General features: G+C 48.2%; 1 protein-coding gene and 1 long non-coding RNA gene across 2 annotated transcripts; one reads left to right on the top strand and one right to left on the bottom strand.

The window, feature by feature from the left end:
* Positions 1 to 658: 658 nt before the first annotated feature.
* LOC116648102 lies at positions 659 to 14,801 on the top strand. Its single transcript, XR_004302443.1, has 3 exons — positions 659 to 3,789; positions 4,569 to 4,640; positions 14,722 to 14,801. It is a non-coding gene; the product is annotated as an uncharacterized LOC116648102 (long non-coding RNA).
* On the bottom strand, positions 4,107 to 14,762 carry LURAP1 (leucine rich adaptor protein 1). Its single transcript, XM_032429906.1, has 2 exons — positions 14,551 to 14,762; positions 4,107 to 4,646 (listed from the first exon to the last, which is right to left on the bottom strand). Exons 1-2 carry the CDS (start codon positions 14,752 to 14,754, stop codon positions 4,128 to 4,130), a joined length of 723 nt encoding a protein of 240 aa, XP_032285797.1. The 5' UTR covers positions 14,755 to 14,762; the 3' UTR covers positions 4,107 to 4,127.
* Positions 14,802 to 16,966: the final 2,165 nt, after the last annotated feature.

Below are 16,966 nucleotides of genomic sequence, written 5' to 3' on the forward strand. Positions count from 1 at the left end.
GGAGGCAGTGTTGAAGACAGAACTTTCTGGAACCGTCCACCATGTTCACCAGGAAAAGTGTCAAGCCTGAAAATTCCCTAAGCTGAGAATTTCTCCCTTCAGTCTCAGCTCTCCCTGGTAGTGATGATGCATTCTCCAGACATGGGGCCTGGACCTGGCCACCACCCTTCACTCCAGGCTGAGGGAGGCTAGCCAAAACATAGGGGCTCATTCTGGGCCTGGGTGCATCCATCTGCCCACCCTCCATCTCCAGTAGGCTGAATAATGGCCCTCCTCCAAAGATGTTCATGTTCTAATCCTCAAAGCCTGTGAATATTTCACCTTTTATGACAAAAGGGACTTTGAAGATAAGGTTACATTGAGGATCTTGACATGGGGAGATGATCCTAGATCATCCCAGGGGGCCCAATATAATCACAAGCATATGTAATCACAACGGAATCCTCGTAAGAGAAAGGAGAATTAGAAAGAGATGAAAGGATGGAAGCAGAGGTCAGAGAGAAGAGAAGATGCTATCTGCTGCCTCCAAGATGGAGGAAGGGGCCACGAATCAAGGAATGCGAGCAGCCTCTAGAAGCTGGAAAAGGCAAAGAAATGGATTCTCCCCTAGAGTCTCCAGGAGGAATACAGACAGGTCAACACCTTGACTTTAATTTAGCCCAGTGAAACTGATTTGGGACTTCTGACCTCCAGAACTGTGAGATACTACATTTGGGTTGTTTTAAGCCAAGGAGTTTCGGTAATTCATCATGGCAGCAGCAGGAAGCTAGTACGCTGGCCCTGCTGCTGGGCAGCGTAGCCTGTTCTAGAAGAGTGACATCTGTGACACCGAGGACTGGGGAATCAGAGAAGACCTTCTGGAAGCCCAAGCAGCCAGACTAACCCAGTTTCATATTACAGTTGTTTTATTGTCTATCTGACCTTGAGCAAATGTCTAAGCAACAATACGTTGTTAATAATGCATTATTTATAGGGTTGCTAAGAATTAAATAGAATAATGTTTTAAATTACCTACTACTACCTAATTACCCACTTAAAAAAAATAATAAGTCACATCTCCTTGTGGGTTTACACACATTCATTCTTCCATTCATTCAACAGGTGTCACCGAGCACCCAGCAGTGCCTGGCCCCTTGCACACAGTGAGCTTGTCTGCTACAAGCCCTGAGCACTTCTCACCCAAGCTGCCACTGAGCCTCCAGTCGGCCCAGTGCTCAGCCTTACCATCCCATCCTAAATGCGGGCCCTTACACTTGCCCACTCCCGTGGTCTCATAGCTCCTTGATGGTCCATCATGCTGTCAGCACCACCCCTTACCCTCCTAGACATTGTTTCTGCAGCTGCCATATCTCAAACCTGCCTTTACCCACTTGTGCCTATCAAACTGGGCTGTATGTACTCCCTTGACCTGTGGAGCTCCCCAACTCCACAGGACCCATCTGGATTTCCTCATCTCAAAGCTCCCCACCCCCACCCCACTTCTAACCTCCTGGTCCGAAATGCTGAGCTCTCTGCCTCTATCATATCTGGGTCTACTGGCCCTCCCTGGAAAAATTGTTGGTCCCGGATAATTTTTCTTGTATCTGCAGTCCAGATTCATGAACCCTTTACCCAATCCAGGTCCAAGGTTCTCTTCCCTCAGAGCCTATAGCTCTTTCTCCAAACACTGAGCTGCCTCTCTAGGGTGGGATTAAGAACCCAAATCTTAAAGGAGAAAAATTGCTCTCTGTCCTTTGGGCTTGAGTGGTGTTGACTGGGTGGGGCAGGGGAACAGACAGGCTGGCCAAGTGATGGCACTGTAGATCTGGGTTCTCTAACCCGGGCATTGCCGTGCATCTACAATGGGTGACACTGGGCAAATCTCTGCCCTCTCTAGGCCTGTCTCTCTAGCCTGTCTGTGCACTGAGGGGCTGGTCTGTAAGGCTGTGCTCGAGCTTGGAGGTTCTATGCAGCTATTCCTGGCAATGGTGCATAATGGCCACAAGAGGGCGCGCAACCCCTTCAGCTCAGAAGTTTGTAGCCTAATCAAACAAGGAAGCTTCAAAAAGAAATACAAGGCTTCTAAGTGAAAAAGGTAGTTTACCCAAAAGCACACTACAAAATGGCAACAGAGTAGGGACTGGAAAAGGGTATTTGTATTCCCAGCCAGAGGGGAAATCAGGACCCCCAAGACCAGGAGAGGTGGTATGGAGAGGGCTGGTAGGTAGCAAAGGAGAAGAGGCTAGGAATATACTTTAGAGATTTTGATCACTTTGAGGGGATGGGAGAAGAGAGGGTCTTTAGGGGAGAGCCACAGGCTGAATGTATTGCCCCAAAAGGACTGGAGTGGTGCTTGCAGAACAAAACCTGAGGAATTTAGGGGAAGTGGAGGTGAACTTGGCTTCCTTCCCTTCCCCAGCATAGAATGAAAAGTAAAGAATGCAGGAGTTATTCTAGGATTTAGGGAAGACCACTTCTTCATGCAAGACGGCACAGCAACTAGGCAAGGATCACCCGACATTCTTTTCTCTCCTTTTTGCCTTCCAATAATTAGTTTCAGGCCCCAGGAAAGATAAGGACCAAAATCTGGACAGTTAGCTGGGGTTCAAAGGGTTAATCTCCAAGCATTCATTCTCTGACATCAGTTATAGCCCCCGCCTCTGACCCGTCCCCTCCTTGGGCCCCAGGTTGGCAGCTTCTGTGTATTCTTTCTTTGCTGTAAATCACTAGGGCCCTAGGCCCCAGGCCCAGAGCTGGTCTCCTACTCTCTCCTCAGGTCCCAGGAGTCTAGGGCTTGCTCTAAGGGAGGAAAGAAAGCAGGCTTCCTCTGGATCTCTCCCCCTCCCAGGATGTGGGCCCTAGGACCAAAGAGCCTCTGTCTTTCCCTGCCACACCCCCTCCCCCCCAACCACCACCCATTGTAACCCAGACAAGGGGATTTGTTGTATCTCAGCCTCTGCCACACATCCTTGTGACCAAATGGAGGAAAGTCCGGGGCAGGATGGGGGAAGGGAAATCACAGGATCCAAGAAGACACCTCCCCCCCTTTGGAAATTATGATACACCTCCAGCGCTCGGAGACTTCAAGCTTCTCCTCCCTCTGATTTCCATCAGCAATGGGGACAGAAGGGGGGGTGGATGGAGGACTCATCGGCATATAAAAGGCCTGTGGAAGTGGAAACCGAGAAGGTGTGGAGACACAAAGGTTGGACCTCCTGGCAGACAGATTTGGAGCCAGAATACAAGAATGGGGGCAACCCCGGGACAGGGAAAGACAGGGGACCGAACAGGGCAGGTCGGACAAACTTTGGAGAGCCGTGGGTAGAGGCCCCCGCGTTTCCCTTCCTAAAAGCACAGATGTAGGAGTGCTTGCATCAGACAGGGATGTGGGCACAGAGGAAGTGAGACCCTCTAGAATAAAATGAGAGCACCCCGTTTAAAAAGTAAGAATCTTTCTGAAAAGAAGCACAAACCTCTGACAGTGAGAAGCTTTCCTACCAGAAGGGGGGAAGGGTACGGTCCTGCTTGCAAGAAGTAACGGTATGGAGAATAAACGGTATGGGCTCGCCTAGCAGCAAGGGCTCAGCCCCCTCTATACTGACCTACTACCCGAGAGACTGGTACAGAGGAAAGGCTCATCCATCCTGGCAGGAAATGACATCACTCACCAGACACGAAGGGATGGTTCTACCAACCCCAAAGGCTTCTGGGAGGACCGATCCATGGAAGGTGGGCCCTGAATGTCCATGTCCCTCCACAGTTCTCCATCTTGGCCAAGAGGGGGGCCAAGACTCCTAGATGTTGGGTGAGGTAATTACTCCATCTCTTCATCAGCGATCTCTTAGGCTTCCTAAATCCCTCAAATCCTTACCTAGTTGCAGGGGAAAAGGGAAAGGTGCTATTGTACCATAAGCCACAGGTCAAGCCTCTAGAGTCAATGTATCTATGGAAATAGCTCTAGGGTCCCCATAATTGAGGGATAAAGGCAGAGCCTCCTCGGGGACCAGAAGGATGGTAAGGCCAGGTTTCCATGGTAACTGCTTCCAATGCTGCCTCTTCCTGGGCCCAGAACGAGGGAGAATAAATTTTAGGGAGACCAGGGCCTAGCGATGAAAGAGCCATAGGAATACAAAAGGGTGGGAAAGTGACTATAAGAAGGTCACATCATCCTGGCACTGCCAGTACCAGTGGGCCTCAGAGCCCAGTTTGGCACTTTCGTCCTCCAGCGGTTCAGGAGGTCCGCCTTGGAGCCCCTCCCCTGGGGGCTTCCACACAGCCCTCAAGCTCCCTAGCCTGCTGGCTGTCAGGTCCACCTCAGTCCTGGCCCTGTCCACACTGGGTATACCCTTTGCCCAGTCCGTCTCAGGACGGGGAGCCCCAGGGGGTCCCTGTTCATCCAGCTCGCTGGGGGCCACCGTGTCTAGGAAGCTGCCAATGGAGAGGCTGTCCAGCCGGTCAGTGGAGCTGGCGTCTGGCAGGCTGTCCCAGCTGCCTCTCCTCGAGCGGCCTGGGCTCCCGCCCGTCAGGCTACATTGGCTGCTGGTGAGGCTGCCGCAGTGGCTGGTCAGCGTCCCCCTCTCCTCCAACAGCCAGCGCACAGCCTCAAGGCCCTCATTCAAGGTCAACAGCTGCTGCAGGATCTTCACATCGATGGCTCGCAGGTAAGCCTGGGGGAGTGGGAGAAGGAATCAGTCTGAGGTTCTGAGCCAGGGGTTTCCCAAATGTTTCCAGAGGCCCCGCTTTGTAGTCCAACCAACCATGCTTCAATTTCAAGAAGCTGGGAATAGAAGCCCGGTTGGTTGAGAGAGTGGGCGTTAGAAGCAGACAGATCACTGTTTAAAATCTCAGTTCGGGGGCGTGCCTGGCTGGCTCAGTCGCTGGAACATGCGACTCTCGATCTCGGGGTTGTAAGTTCGAGTCCCATGTTGGGTGTAGAAATTACTTAAAAATAAAATCTTAAGAAAAAAAATCTCAGTTCTACCACTGATTAGTAGATGACTGTGAACAACTTTCTGTTTTCTTTCTTTTTTTTTTTTTTAAGATTCTACTTATTTATTTGACAGAGAGAGAGCCGAAGAGCACAGGCAGGGGGAGCAGCAGAGGGAGAAGCAGGCTTCCCGCTGAGTAGGGAGCCCGTCGTGGGGCTCGATCCCAGGACCCTGGGATCATGACCTGAGCCAAAGGCAGATGCTCAACCGACTGAGCCACCCAGGCACCCTGTGGACAACTTTCTTATATTCTCTGAGCCTTGGTTTCCTTGTTTGTAAAACTGGGCTACATCACTCATCTCACAGGATGGCCGTGAGAATTTTGAGATGCTATTTATTAAGTACTCAACACAGTGCTTGACGCAGAGTAGGGTCTCAGTAAATTTTTTTTTTAAGATTTTATTTATTTATTTGAGAGAGAGAGAGACAGCGAGAGAGGGAACACAAGCAGGGGGAGTGGGAGAGGGAGAAGCAGGCTTCCTGCGAGCAGCGAGCCCGATGTGGGACTCGATCCCAGGACCCTGGGATCATGACCTGAGCTGAAGGCAGACGCTTAACGACTGAGCCACCTAGGCGCCCCTCAGTAAATGTTTAGTATTGAAATCTGATCCTACTGAGCTTTGAACTTCCATAGATAGAGTATTAACTATTGAAACAGTCCAGATTCAAAGAACAGCCTGATAGGGAGCCTGGTGTTAATTAGGAAGTAGGGCCAAAGGGAGGCAAGAGCTGGGGAAGAAAGAGGAAGCTAACCTGGTTCCCCAGTCCCTTCAGGGTGTTGGTAGCCATTGTTCAAAGGGTCAGAATCCTGCTGGCTGGGGATTCGGGGCTTCTCTTCACCACACACCTTTCTCCCTGTCTGTACTGGGAGTAAGTCTGATTTACCGGGGAATCTCTAGGGTCCCTCCCAGCTCAGATGCCCTAAGTTATCTTCCCCAAATACAAGTCTGAATCTGTCCCTCCCCCGCTCAAAAGCCTTTCTGGGGTTTGCACTGCTCTTGGAGAAGAAAATCTGAACCCTTTAGCGCTGGCATTCCAAAGCTCTCAGGATGCAGCCCCTGCACGTCTCTCCAGCTTCACCTCTAGTTTACTGCCCCGGGAGCCCCTGGTCTTGTCACACATGACCTTCTGATTTTATTTGCTTTTCCTTGTAATCAAAGTAATGGATGCACATGGATTAAAGAGGCAAACAGTTCTGTGAGATTTATCATGAAAGTAATAGGCCCCCATCCTAATCCTAAATCTCACTCCCCTGAGACAACTATTAATCATTTTTTTAGCTGTTTATTTTGGTACTTCTTTCGAATCTCCAAATAACATGCTACTTATTGACTTTTAAGTTTTAGGTGTTTTCTCTTGACTTCCCACATGATGGAAGGCTAAGGATTTAACTCTCATTCTACTACCCACTCCTCTGCCATACAGACACCTTTCCCATCTCCCGGTATTCCCAACATATGCAATAAAATGAGCTGTTTGGTGATTACCTTATAAGGATTTGGAAATGCTATTCACAGCTGAGTTGTACAGTTCACTATGGTTACTCTTCATTTTTTACTTCATGTTTTCCTTAGAATAATAATAATAATAATAATTTTTAATGATCTTTTAAGATTTTATTTATTTGTCAGAGAGAGCACAAGCAGGGGGAGTAGCAGATAGAGGGAGAAGCAGACTCCCTGCTGAGCAAGGACCCTGATGTGGGGCTCGATCCCAGGACCCTGGGATCATGACCTGAGCCGAAGGCAGACGCTTAACCAACTGAGCCACCCAGGAGCCCTGTTCTGTTGTCTTTTAATTTTCAGTGTTACACTTCAAAAGTCTGATGCCATTCTAATTCCTGGTCATTCATATGTGACGGTCTTCCTATTCTTTGTGGAAGTTTTCAGGATCTTCTCTTTGGTCCCAGTGTTCTAAATTATCCCAATAATCTGCCATGGTGTGTCTATTTTCATCCATTGAATTGGCCACTTGTTGGGCCCTTCTATTTTTTAAAAAAATTATTTATTTATTTTGGGGGGGGAGAGGAGCAGAGCGAGAGGGAGAGGGGAAGCAGACTCCCTGCTGAGTGCAGACCCTGACACAGGACTGGGGTGGGGGGAGTGAGAACATGACCTGAGCTGAAACCAAGAGCTGGACGCTCAACCGACTGAACCACCCAGGCACCCCTTCTTGGGCCCTTTTATTTATTTATTTATTTATTTTAAGATTTTATTTATTTGAGAGAGAGAGGGAGAGAGAGAGAGAGCACAAGCAGGGGGAGCAGCAGGCAGAGGGAGAAGCAGACTCCCCGCTGAGCAGGGAGCCCAAAGTGGGACTCGATCCCAGGACCCTGAGATTATGACCTGAGCCAAAGGCAGACGCTTAACTGACTGAGCCACCCAGGCACCCTGTGTTGAGCCCTTTTAAAGTGGAGACTCGTGTCCTTCAGTTCTGGGAGATTTTCTTTATTTCTTTGATGATTATTTCTCCTCCACTACTTTTCTGTTTTTTCCTGGAAATCCTATTATTTGAATAGAGGGTGTCCTGGATGGATCCTTTTCTTTTTCTCTCTTCCATCTTTTTCTCTATTTGTTCTAGTTTCTGAAATATTTCAACATTATTAATACTTCTACTGAGTTTTTTTCATATTTCCCTATCATGTTTTTATTTCTAAGAGTTGTTCCAGTTCTCTGAATATTTTCCTTTTTTTTTTTAAGATTTTTTATTTATTCATTTGAGACAGAGAGACAGAGACAGAGAGAGCATGAGAAGGGGGAGAGGCAGAGGGAGAGGGAGAAGCAGACTTCCTGCTGAGCAGGGAGCCCCACGCGGGGTTCAATCCCAGGATCTGGAGATCACGACCTGAGCTGAAGGCAGACACTCAACCATCTGAGCCACCTGGGCACCCCAATATTTTCCTTTCTAAAAAAATTTTTTTATGATTTATTTATTTATTTGAAAGAGAGAGAGTGAGTGGGGGGGGGTGCAGAGGGAGAGAGAGAATCCCCAGCCGACTCCACACGGGGCTCAATCCCACAACCCTGAGATCTAACCTGAGCCGAAATCAAGAGTCGGTCGCTTAATGGACTGAGCCACCAAGGCGCCCCTGAATGTTTTCCTTTTTATAGGTTCCTGCTGTGGCTGCAATAATACCTCTTATCTTTTTAAGGACATAATTTTTTTTTAAAGATTTTATTTATTTATTTGACAGAGACAAAGTGAGAGAAGGAACACAAGCAGGGGGAGTGGGAGAGGGAGAAGCAGGCTTCCCGCGGAGGAGGGAGCCCGATGTGGGGCTCGATCCCAGGACCCTGGGATCATGACCTGAGCCGAAGGCAGATGCTTAACGACTGAGCCACCCAGGCGCCCCTATAATTAATGTTTTATATAAGTTCTCATCTGCTGGTATTATGTCCATTTCATTCAAGGTGTTTTTTCTGTTTATTTATGCCCGTACAGTCAGAGGGTCTCATCAGATGTCCTACAGCCTCTAGCAGCAGCTCAGACCTCAGAGTGGTCTCTAAAAAGCTGATTGCAAACTTTATGTACATACGTGAGGCCTGCCAACTCTGAGCCTCACTAGTAACCATCTGGCTGGGTTACTTGGGTTAGCCCTGAAGTCAGTATCTCTTGCAGTATTTTTCTCTTGGGTTCACCACATTCACCATATTCTACCCATCTCAAGAATATAACGTAAAGCTGCCAAGTAACGGGAAAGGCTGTAAGGGTATTTAAGAACACTTGGTACATTTTTACTTAATCTCTCTTTTTTTAAAGATTTATTTATTTATTTGAGAGAGAGAGAGATGGAGTGGTGTATGCAAGAGAGCGGGGTTGGGGGGATAAGGGTGGGGGTGCGGGGAGAGGCAGAGGGAGAGGGAGAGACTCTCAAGCAGACTCCCCACTGAGCATGGAGCCCCACGTGGGGCTCAATCTCACCACCCTGAGATCATGACCTGAGCTGAAATCAAGAGTTGGATGCTTAACCAATTGAGCCACCCAGGTGCCCCTACTAATCCCTCTTGCCCTCAACTTTACTTGTTGTCTCTCAATCTGGAGACCTTCAGTGCTAGTTTTTTTTTAAATATATATTAATTGATAAATGTTTATTACATTATTCAGGACAGGGGCGCCTGGGTGGCTCAGTTGGTTAGCGTCTGCCTTCGGCTCAGGTCATGATCCACGGTCTTGGGATAGAGCCCCACATCAGGCTCCCTGCTCAGCGGGGAGCCTGCTTCTCCCTCTCCTCCCCACTCATGCTCTCTGTTGCTATTTCTGTCTCCCTCTCAAATAAATAAATAAAATCTTTAAAAAAATTACTCAGAATTGTCTTACATCTAGAATGATAAACCAGAATATGACTACGTATTCGTACCTTGAGAAAAATACAGGCACTGGAATTAAACGGACCTGGATTCAAATTCCACTTATGCCATTAACAAACCATGAGGAAATTGGAATTTTTTTCCCCTTTAAGCCTTCATTCCTTCATTGTAAAATGGGGATACTATCTCATTAAAAGGTTTATTTTTAAAAATGGAAGGAACATATTCACATGCACAGGATGCTGCCTGATGAGTTTCAGCTCAGGAATGGCAGCTATTTGGCTTCACATACTACCGTAGTCAGCTCGCTCACCACGGCATAAGCACAGAACAAAATTTTGTAACTGAAATTATTTGTGATTTTGGAATAATATCACAACTCTAATTCAATTAAACAAATGATTATTTGGCACCTGGCTTGTCTAATAATTACAAAGATCACGGAGAAACTGTCCCTGCTTGACAGAAACTTGCAGTTTCAATAAGGAGATATGGACACAAATAACTGAAATACCAGAGACTACACAGATTCTTAATGACATACAATAAAAGAGATGATCTTCAGTGATTTCATACTGGGGACAAATAAACAGGGAAACCAACGGTCCTAGTCCATAACCAAACTAAAGATATTAATCAAAACTTCTCATACTAAAAATGCTTCTCCTGCGGTATTGTCTCCTTCCTTCCTTTCTTCCCTCCTTTCTTCCCCTTCCCCTTCCTCCCTTCCCTCTGAACTATTCTTTTCCAGAACTTACTCCAATCTTCTGTTAGGATAAAGAAGTGGCTGGCACCTGGTTGCCCAGTTAGGGAGGGGATCTTAGAGTACAATTCTTAAACAGACATTCACAAACCCTTTTGTTTTCAGCTTCACTTGTGCCCCCAGTTCCAGAAATACCTCATGCTTCCAACTCCTGAGACCTTTGAGAGTTTCTGTAGTGCAAAATGTGTTGCTTTTTCAGCTTTCCTTGCTGCTGGCTTGGAATTCAGCTTTTTTCAGGTCTTCTAAGTTACCACTCTTACTTCTGCTTTTCAGCTTCCAAAATTTTGTTCCTACCATCTTCTCTCCTGTTTTTGTTGTCATAATGGTTTCATGGCCTTTAAAATAATCCTTCTACTGGCTTTTTAGTGAAGTTTCAGAAGGCAATGGAAGTAAATGCATGCGTTCAATCTGCCATCTTGAATTGGAATTCTCGCTGACTTTATTCATCCTTCAAGCCCCAGCCTCAAATGTCATTCCTCCTCTAGGAAGTCTTCCCTGCTCTTCCTTAAGATAGAATTAATCCAGGGGGCACCTGGGTGGCTCAGTCATTAAGCATCTGCCTTTGGCTCATGTCATGATCCCAGGGTCCTGGGATCGAGCCCCGCGTCGGGCCCCCGCGTCGGGCCCCGCATCCGGCTCCCTGCTGGGCGGGAAGCCTGCTTTTCCCTCTCCCACTCCCCCTGTTTGTGTTCCCTCTCTCGCTGTCTCTCTCTGTGTGTCAAATAAATAAATAAAATCTTTAAAAAAAAAAAAGATAGAATTAATCTATTCAGTTATGAAACAATATTTAGGGAGTGTTTCTTATAGGTATCACATTGTGTTAAAGAAAGAAAAGACACCATTTCTTAACCTCAGAGAATTCACAGTTTATGGGTAAGATAAGACAATGACACAGGCACTTAAGATCCAGTGTGGCAAATGCTACGGGAAACAACTGCTATCCAGAGGACCATAACCCAACCAAGGCAGGTAAGAAAATGCTTCCTGTGATAAGGCACATGAGCTGAGACACAAAGGTTAAGGGGGAGGTTGGCGCCCGGGTGGCTCAGTCGTTAGGCGTCTGCCTTCGGCTCAGGTCATGATCCCAGGGTCCTGGGATCGAGCCCCGCATCGGGCTCCCTGCTCCGTGGGAAGCCTGCTTCGCTTCTCCCTCTCCCACTCCCCCCTGCTTGTGTTCCCTCTCTCGCTGTGTCTCTCTCTCTCTGTCAAATAAATAAATTAAATTAAATTAAAATTAAAATTTAAAAAAAAGCTTAAAAAAACAAAAACAAAAACAAAGGTTAAGTAGGACTTAGCCTGAGTAAGCGGTGGAGAGAGGCATTCCAACCAGAGGACACAGCATGTATCCCCTCCAATTCAAAGTGGCCTTTCCATGGGTGCCTGGCTGGCTCAGTCAGTAGAGCGTGTGACTCTTGATCTAGAGATTGTAGTTTCGAGCCCCACTTTGGGTGTAGAGATTACTTAAAAATAAAATCTTAATTTTTATAAAGATTTTATTTATTTGAGAGAGAGCAAGAGAGCACAAGCAGGGGGAGTGGCAGGCAGAGGGAGATGGAGAAGCAGGCTCCCCAGTGAGCAAGGAGCCCGAAGCGGGGCTCGATCCCCAGACCCTGAGATCGTGACCCGAGCTGAAGGCAGGCGCTTAACCGACTGAGCCACCCAGGAGCCCCAAAAATAAAATCTTAAAAATAAAAAAGTAGTCTTTCCAGAGTACAAATCTGACCATGTGACTCCTTAATGAAGACTCTTCCAGGAAGCCCATCCTGGGTTCTAGTAACACTTCTCATCCTGTACCAGAGTTATTAGTCTGTCTCCCTCCTTCCTGTGAACTCAGCCTGTGAGCTCCCTGACAGCAGGTCCTGCACAGTTCGTTGATGGCGCTTAGCCTCAGATTGGATGGGTCAGTCGGCTTTGTGATCTCTTGCCTTTACTATTCTTGGCCCCTCTGGTGGTCTCCAGGATTCAGGGGGTTGAGTTTTACCGTGTTGATGGGAAATGAATCTGAGAACTAGATTCTATAGTCCTGTGACAGTGGGATTCCCTGACTGTGACAGCAACACTCCCCAGAATAGAAAAAAGCAAGGCTTTCTTGCCAGAAAAAGAAACACTCATTCCATACCATCTCTTTGGAAACAGAAAGGGGATAAATCCTTAGGACAGATGCAGCCTCAAAGGCTACTCCAACCCACTTCTCTTCCCAGGGGGATTCAGGTCCCCCACTACCCCTCTTAACACATACACAGCAGACTCTCTGCCCAGCCCCAGGGTCACAAGTATGGCTTCCTCGTTGCTCAATCCACATCAGGCCCTGGGGTAAAGCCCGGAGATCCCAGGCCCAGCTCCCTGGCCATGGATTGAGATTCTCACACTATTGTTACTAGGACTATATGATCCCACAAGCCCCTGTCCCCTCATCCTCCAAGAGGCAGAAAAACTGAGGCCAACAGAAAGTCAGGGCTCTGCTCAAGATCTCAAAATGACTCAGGAGCTGAGTCAGGACTTGAACCCATGACTTCCCCCTCCTTGCCTAAAGCTTTTTTTTCAAGCTGCTCTTTGGGGGTGGGTTGTCGCAGCAACAGTTCTTTGGGTAGGAGGATTAAGTAGGGGAGGTTGCCATTGTTTCCCTTCCCACAAATCCCAGAGTCTGGCTGCTTCACTCAACCGGTGAGAGGGGGAGGGAAGCAAGAGGAAAGGAGCCTAGAGGCAGGAATAACTTTGGCCTTAAGAGCAGGCCTGCCCCCTCCCTGCAGGAGTGCTTAGAGAGCTTGGACCAGTTCTGCCACCAGTGAGTGGCTCCGAGGGAAACCGTCTGCCCAGCCCCCAGCCCCCCCCCTCAGTGGGCAGGGCTGAGTACACAAAGACATCTTGGCCAAGGAAGGAGAAAGGAATGGGGTAGGGAGCCTTTCCCTGTTCTGGCCCCCAGCAGGCTCCCTCCTTTGTACCTTTAATGGGCAGCCTAGGGTCCCGGGCCAGGCTAGGTCAAGAACGTAGAGACCTAATCAGAAGTTAAAGGTACCCCCTTAAAGTTTACAAACAGCTAATCTCCATCAAAGGCAAAAGAGTGAGAGCCAGAGAAGAGGCATGGCTTCTCCACTGGCTCCCTGTGTAAGCGCAGGTGAGCCCCTTAACACCTGCAAGCATGCTTCATCTATGGGACTGGGGAAAGATGACTGCTTTTCTCACTTCAATGACATAAAATGTCTTTAAAGTGTCTGGCACAAAGCAGATCTCAATGGTGAAAATGTAAAGTGCAGGCAGATCATCTGAGTTCAAAGCCTGGCTCTGCTTTTTACTTTTTGTACGACCTTGGGCAGTTACTTAACCTCTTTGTACCTCAGTTTCTTTATCTATAAAATATCATTTGCCTAATAAGGTTGCTGTGAAGATTAAGCGAATATTTTGTAAAGTGCTCAGCATGATGCCTGGCACCACTTTGTACAATGAAGCAAAGTCAAGCCCCTCCCTTAGGTGGGCAGTCACAGCCCTCTCTGAAGAATTTGGCATTCACCTCCAACCTTCAGGCCAAGTACACACATGGCATTTAAATCCTTCCCCCACGGAGCCTTCCCTGATTGCTCTGCCCAGAAAGCTCTCCTCCCAGCCTAAGAGCCCCCATGCCCTCTTTCTCTGCTCTCTCACAGCCCAGCTAGGCAGATGGTGGGCTCCAGAAAGACCTATTAGCTGACACATTCACTGTGGCCTCCCGGTTCTGAGCCAGAGAGAATTCTTCAGTTCCCCAGAACTGGCTGCAAAGTAGTGGCAGGTGTAAATTACCCCCTTCACTGGAACCAGGGCCTTGGGGAGCCTGGGCAGCCCCAAATGCCCTTCTGGCTCTGGATCTAGACCAGCAGCAACAGGGGAGGGGGAGGGTGCCTATTTCCTTCTTTTCTCCCCAAGAAGGTACAGATGAGATGCAAAAATCCAGTATACCTGGGGGCTCAGAGGTGATGGTGCTGCTACTCTGCCCAGGTTCTAGGAACTTCCAAGTACTTTAAGTGGGGGTTGGGTGGGGGGAGGTTGGGGAAAGGGAGGATGTTTCTAGTGGCCCTAGTCCAGGCGGTTTTCACCCAGATCTCTTCTGTGCTGAATCCTGTCATGAACACCCAGGCCTCAGACGAGCAAACGCTACACCCAGTTTGCAGTAGAAGAAACTGGTTGCCCTATAATGGCGGCCAGGGGATAGATGGCCCAAGGTGGGGGGTAGGGTGGGGGCAGATTTGTGCTGTGCTAGATTCTCAGTGCTTCCCAGCCTCACCTCTCCCCTCCCAAATATTTGGCAGGAAAAACTTCCAAGAGCCAGTGCCTCCCACCTCAAGTCTTCAGGACCCACTCACCCTTGGAGGGGCAATTAATGGACCCCAGGGTTTAAGAATTGATCTGGGGGGGGGATCCTGAGGAGTTAGATAGGGAGTTTTAATTCGCTCCTCTCCACTCCAACTCTGGGGGCATAAGTCTGTCCCTTCCAACCCTAGCTGGGGACTCCGTCCTCCTGGCCCATGGAGCCCACACTCACCAGCTCCATCCTCAGCGCCATGATCTTGTCCCCCAGGCCGTGGACGTGGCCGGTGCTCGGCGCTCCCGGGAGCAGCAGGGCGCCGGAGGTTCCCGGCTCCCATTCGCCCCGCAGCCCGCGGAGCAGCCCTTCAGGGGTCTTCCTGCCCACCTTGCCCTCCACATCTCGCAGGTCAGGCGTCTGGGACTCCGCAGTCCACTCCATGCGGGCCTACGGCTGAAGAGGACTGGACGTCCGGACGGCGGGGTCTCGTTGCTGGGCTTCTCCTTTCCGCGCTGCGGTGCGGAGCCGAACCGGTGGGTCCCCGCCGGCGCCGTGCGGGGGCGGGCGGAGGGCGCCGTAACACTCAGAAAAGCCGCGCAGAGCGGGGCTGGGCGATTTGTACTTGGATTTGTACTTGAAAGAGCACTAGGAGAGTTCAGTGCCTTCTCCCCACTCTGCCAACTGAATCCAGCCAGTCACACAGCAGGCGCCCAATAAGTGCTGAAAAAAGCTAAGCATCCTCAGTTAGGGATATGGGCGTTTAAGGAACAGTGGTGACAGAAGCTGCAGAAGGTTTTGAAAGGCTTCCTGGAGTAGAAGGGCTGGGTCTACAGCAATGGTTAGAATTTAGCTAGCTACTGACACACACATACACGGTCAGTGTAGCCACTGAATTTATTTATTTATTTTTTTAAATTTATTTATTCATTTATTTTAAAGTAATCTCTACACCCAACATGGAGTTCAAACTCAGACCCGGAGATCAAGAGTTACATGTTCTTCTGACTGAGCCAGCCCACTGCCCTGTCACTGAGTTTAAAGAAGTAGAAAATAACATTCTTCTGGCCAATGAGAAGCAACCAGTATCGAAGATGAAAAGGTCCACATGGGCCAGATCATGCTTGATCCTGTAGACTGATGTTTCTTAAGCTTGACTGTCTGTGGTTATGAATTTTCTGCAAATCTTGTTAAAACCCAGATGGTGATTCTGTAGATCTGGGAAGGAGTCTGAGGTTCTTTTCTAACAAGCTCCCAGGTGATGGCCATGCTGCTGGGCCAGGGACCACACTTTGAGTAACAAGGTTATAGAAGATGGTTCTATGGTGCTTGGATTATACTTTATAGGCAATGAGGAGCCATGAAAAACTTTTTTTGTTTTGGCTTGATTTGGGTATTTAATCCAAGTAATTCCAGTGCGTGGTGACAGAAGGATTTACAATGTAAAGATAGTTAACCTGCTCTATCCTTTTCCACCTCTAGCCCCACTCCCCAGAGGCAACGACATTCTACTATTTTTTTCTGGTGTTTATACATATAACCCCACATACACTGGGGCACCTGGGTGGCCCAGTCGTTAAGCGTCTGCCTTTGGCTCGGGTCATGATCCCAGGGTCCTGGGATCGAGCCCCACATCGGTCTCCCGGTCTCCCTGCTCGGCAGGAAGCCCGATTCTCCCTCTCCCGCTCCCTGGCTTGTGTTCCCTCTCTTGTTGTGTTTCTCTTTGTCAAATAAATAAGATCTTTAAAAAAAAAAACCCCATATACACTTATACAGCACTACTATTTATTAATTTTAAATATTGTCTACTGACTTCCTGCTATGATAAATATGATTTATCTCACACTCTGTACTTGCCCTCTTCCATTGACCTATATATTTCTATCATTATTTTTAGATCATTTAATGGTTACCTCTGTAACCTTAAGTAAAATATTTTTCCTTAGTATCTCTTGGTCCACAGAAGGGTTATCAGAGGTTAAAAAAACAGATTTGCCTTTCTGAAAAATTACTCTGGATTTTCCAAGGGGAAAGGATTGGAGGGGTGCAAATCTGGAGTCAAGGAAACTGATTGGAAGGCAAGAAACTGAAATGGCCTGGACCAGGGGCTGGTTGTGAGGTTGGAGAAGAGTTAGGCCAGAATGGAGAACTCTTAAGGAGGTAAGATTGACAAGACTTGCTGACTAGTTACATTCATTTATAGTGGCATTCATGAAGGCTTGTTCAAGAAAGCAAATGATTCCAATAAATATTATGGAGAGTCTACTATTTGTTAGCCAGTGTGTGTGGTACAGAGGATGAGCAAACAGACCTGGACTGGTTGCTGGAGTAGAGGATTCATGGGTGACTCTCAGCTGTTTGGCCTGATGCCATTCAAAAAGGAAGGGAACCCAAAAAGAAGCCTAGGAATGGGAAGGGATGATCACAGCAGGGTTTGCATTGAGTTGGAGGGTCCTGTGAAGATTTCCAGCAGGCAGTTGGACACAGGTCAGCCTAAAGCTCAGAAGAAATGTTAGGACTGCCGTTATGAGTGTAAGAATCTAGGCGGTAATAGAGGTCAGGAGAGTGGATAATGCCTGGATGGCTCAGTTGGTTAAGCAACTGCTTTCGGCTCAGGTCATGATCCCAGAGCCCTGCATCAGGCTCCCAGCTCAGC

This window comes from Phoca vitulina, unplaced genomic scaffold (genome assembly GCF_004348235.1).
Source record: "Phoca vitulina isolate PV1807 unplaced genomic scaffold, GSC_HSeal_1.0 scaffold2, whole genome shotgun sequence".
Lineage (NCBI taxonomy): Eukaryota > Metazoa > Chordata > Mammalia > Carnivora > Phocidae > Phoca > Phoca vitulina.